Source organism: Protopterus annectens, chromosome 1.part1, assembly GCF_019279795.1.
Source record: "Protopterus annectens isolate FY-2018-M chromosome 1.part1, PAN1.0, whole genome shotgun sequence".
Lineage (NCBI taxonomy): Eukaryota > Metazoa > Chordata > Ceratodontiformes > Protopteridae > Protopterus > Protopterus annectens.
In genome coordinates, this window is record NC_056726.1 from 1533470153 (window position 1) to 1533472652 (window position 2500).

The 2500-nt window shown below is 35.7% G+C and overlaps 1 protein-coding gene across 1 annotated transcript in view; it reads right to left on the minus strand.

The window, feature by feature from the left end:
• The window catches only part of LOC122811233 (procathepsin L-like), a 55205-nt gene that overhangs the window by 41550 nt on the left and 11155 nt on the right, over positions 1-2500 (minus strand). Inside the window, exon 3 of the mRNA XM_044082936.1 lies at positions 2095-2237. Coding sequence (XP_043938871.1) covers positions 2095-2237 — 143 coding nt within the window. The remainder of the gene's footprint in view (positions 1-2094; positions 2238-2500) is intronic.

Sequence of the window (2500 nt, forward strand, 5' to 3'; positions counted from 1 at the left end):
AAGAACAACTGAGTTACTGTACTGTATGTGAAATTATATTGTCTCCATCCTTGGTGTTGTTGTAAGGAACAGCTGAGTTACTGTACTGTACTATACGTGAAATGATATTGTTTCCCCTCACTAGTGCTGTTGTAAGGAACAGCTGGGTTACTGTACTGTACTGTATGTGAAATTATATTGTTCCCCTCACTGGTGCTGTTGTAAGGAACAGCTGAATTACTGTACTGTATGCAAAATTATATTGTTTCCCTTCACTGGTGCTGTTGTAAGGAACAGCTGAATTACTGTACTGTATGCAAAAGATAGTGTTTTCTCACATAGGTGCTGTTGTAAGGAATACCTACATAACTTCCCCTCACTGATGCTTTTATAAGAAACTGCTGAGTTACTGTACTGTATGTGAAATCATATTGTTTACCCTCACTGGTGCTGCTGTAAGTAACAGCCCAGTTATTGTACTGTATGTGAAATGATATTGTTGTTGCCCCTCACTGGTGCTGTTGTAACCAACAGCTGAGTTACTGTACTGTATATGAAATTATATTGTTTCCCCTCATTGGTGCTGTTGTACGGAACAGCTGAGTTACTGTACTGTATGTGAAATGATATTGTCTCCATCCTTGGTGCTGTTGTAAGTAACAGCTGAATTACTGTACTGTACTATACTGTATGTGAAATGGTATTGTTTCCCCTCATTGGTGCTGTTGTAATGAACAGCTGAGTTACTGTACTGTACTGTACTGTAGTGTATGTGAAATGGTATTGTTTTCCCTCACTGGTGTTGTTGTAAAAAACAGCTGAATTACTGTACTGTACTGTATGTGCAATGGTATTGTTTCCCCTCATTGGTGCTTTGTAAGGAACAGCTGAGTTACTGTACTGTATGTGAAAAGAAATTGTTTCCCCTCACTGGTGCTGTTGTAAGGAACAGCTGAGTCAATGTACTGTACGTGAAACGATTTTGCTACCATACCCTATACCACAGAGTACATTATTGTGACTATACAGTATTATTAGATCAAATTAAAAAAAAATGAAAAACAAAACATTTCTAAGAAGGGTGAGTTCCCACAAGTTACAAACTGATCTTAGTAAAATGCTAGTATCATGCGGATTGTGAAAATCCAACCTATAACTCTGGCTTTTACCTGATGTGTGCCTGATTTAATTATTATGCTTAAAAATATATGTTCCTAATCTCAGACGCCCAAGGCCTTTTTTTACATTATGTGAAATACCTGAGCACTACATGCAAAGTTGTGAATTAATATACAGTGACGTGTATTTAATTAATATTTTATTGTCTGGGCCACCATGTTCTTTTTTATATGTCGCAAAACTACTAATTTTTAAGACTGGCGACTTCCTTTGTGCTATCTGGATATATGTGTGATACAAAGTCATATTCAACTAAAGAGGTTTTTTTAATATGGAAAAACAGGGCAAGCTGCCAAATCAGATCAGATAAACTTTTTTTTATTAAAATATGCGTTACTATTTCTTTACTAATGTGAAGCTTACAATTTTGTACAATTTTGTTCAACTTAAGTGTATTATATGCTGGAGTTTGCCATGCAGCTATGCTGAGATAACCTCACTGACCCTGCGATTATCAAAGCTTTTTGTTTTTTGATGTAATTAAGGTGCTCTGCATGACAAGGCGGGATGCATTCAAATGATATTGCCATGCCTCCTTAAATACATACGTATTTATATTCCATGATGCAACACATCTTGCAGCATGGTATTTTATTATAAACCGGCACTACAGTACAAAAATAATATATAAAAATGTTACTTTCAGCTGTGTTGATATGAGGGAATATGATACGGACTAAGGACCATTCAGTTTCTGAAATCCTCATTTCCAGTTAATAATATTATTTTTCTTCTTATATTATCATCTTCCTATCACTTTATCAATTCCTACAGGATGCAACTAGAAATAAATTATCAATTCAGACTCTTCATTGTACAGGTTTAATAAATACATAAAATAAAAAGAAAAATGAAGTGTTGCTACAACATTACCAGATCAGCAAGACATGTCAAATACATAAAAATTAAAAAAATGAAGGCTAGTAATGATGTTACCAGATCAGCAAAGTATGTCATTCCTAATCTGTAGGTCTTCAGACCCTGGTCTGCGAGCATGTTGTGCAGAATCACATATTTAAGGTTCGTGAGCCAGATCTCCTTACGACGAGCTTCCTCTTGTGATGAGGAATATGATTTACCTAGCGGGAAAATACACAATGTTAAATAAATGTAACATTTGTAGGTGCTGCCTATGCAGACCACTGCCCTGAGATGGGAAAAACTCAGCTGCATAAATCAAAAACAGGTATTTCAAACCAAATTATTGATTCACATTTTCAGAGTCATCTGGATTCTCAGTCCTTTCATAGCTGATGACATGCTTTCACAGTATCAAGAAGAGTGCTCCGTCAGTGCAATTGGGAGGGTGTTTCTGCATGTCTATATATAAATATAAAAATTA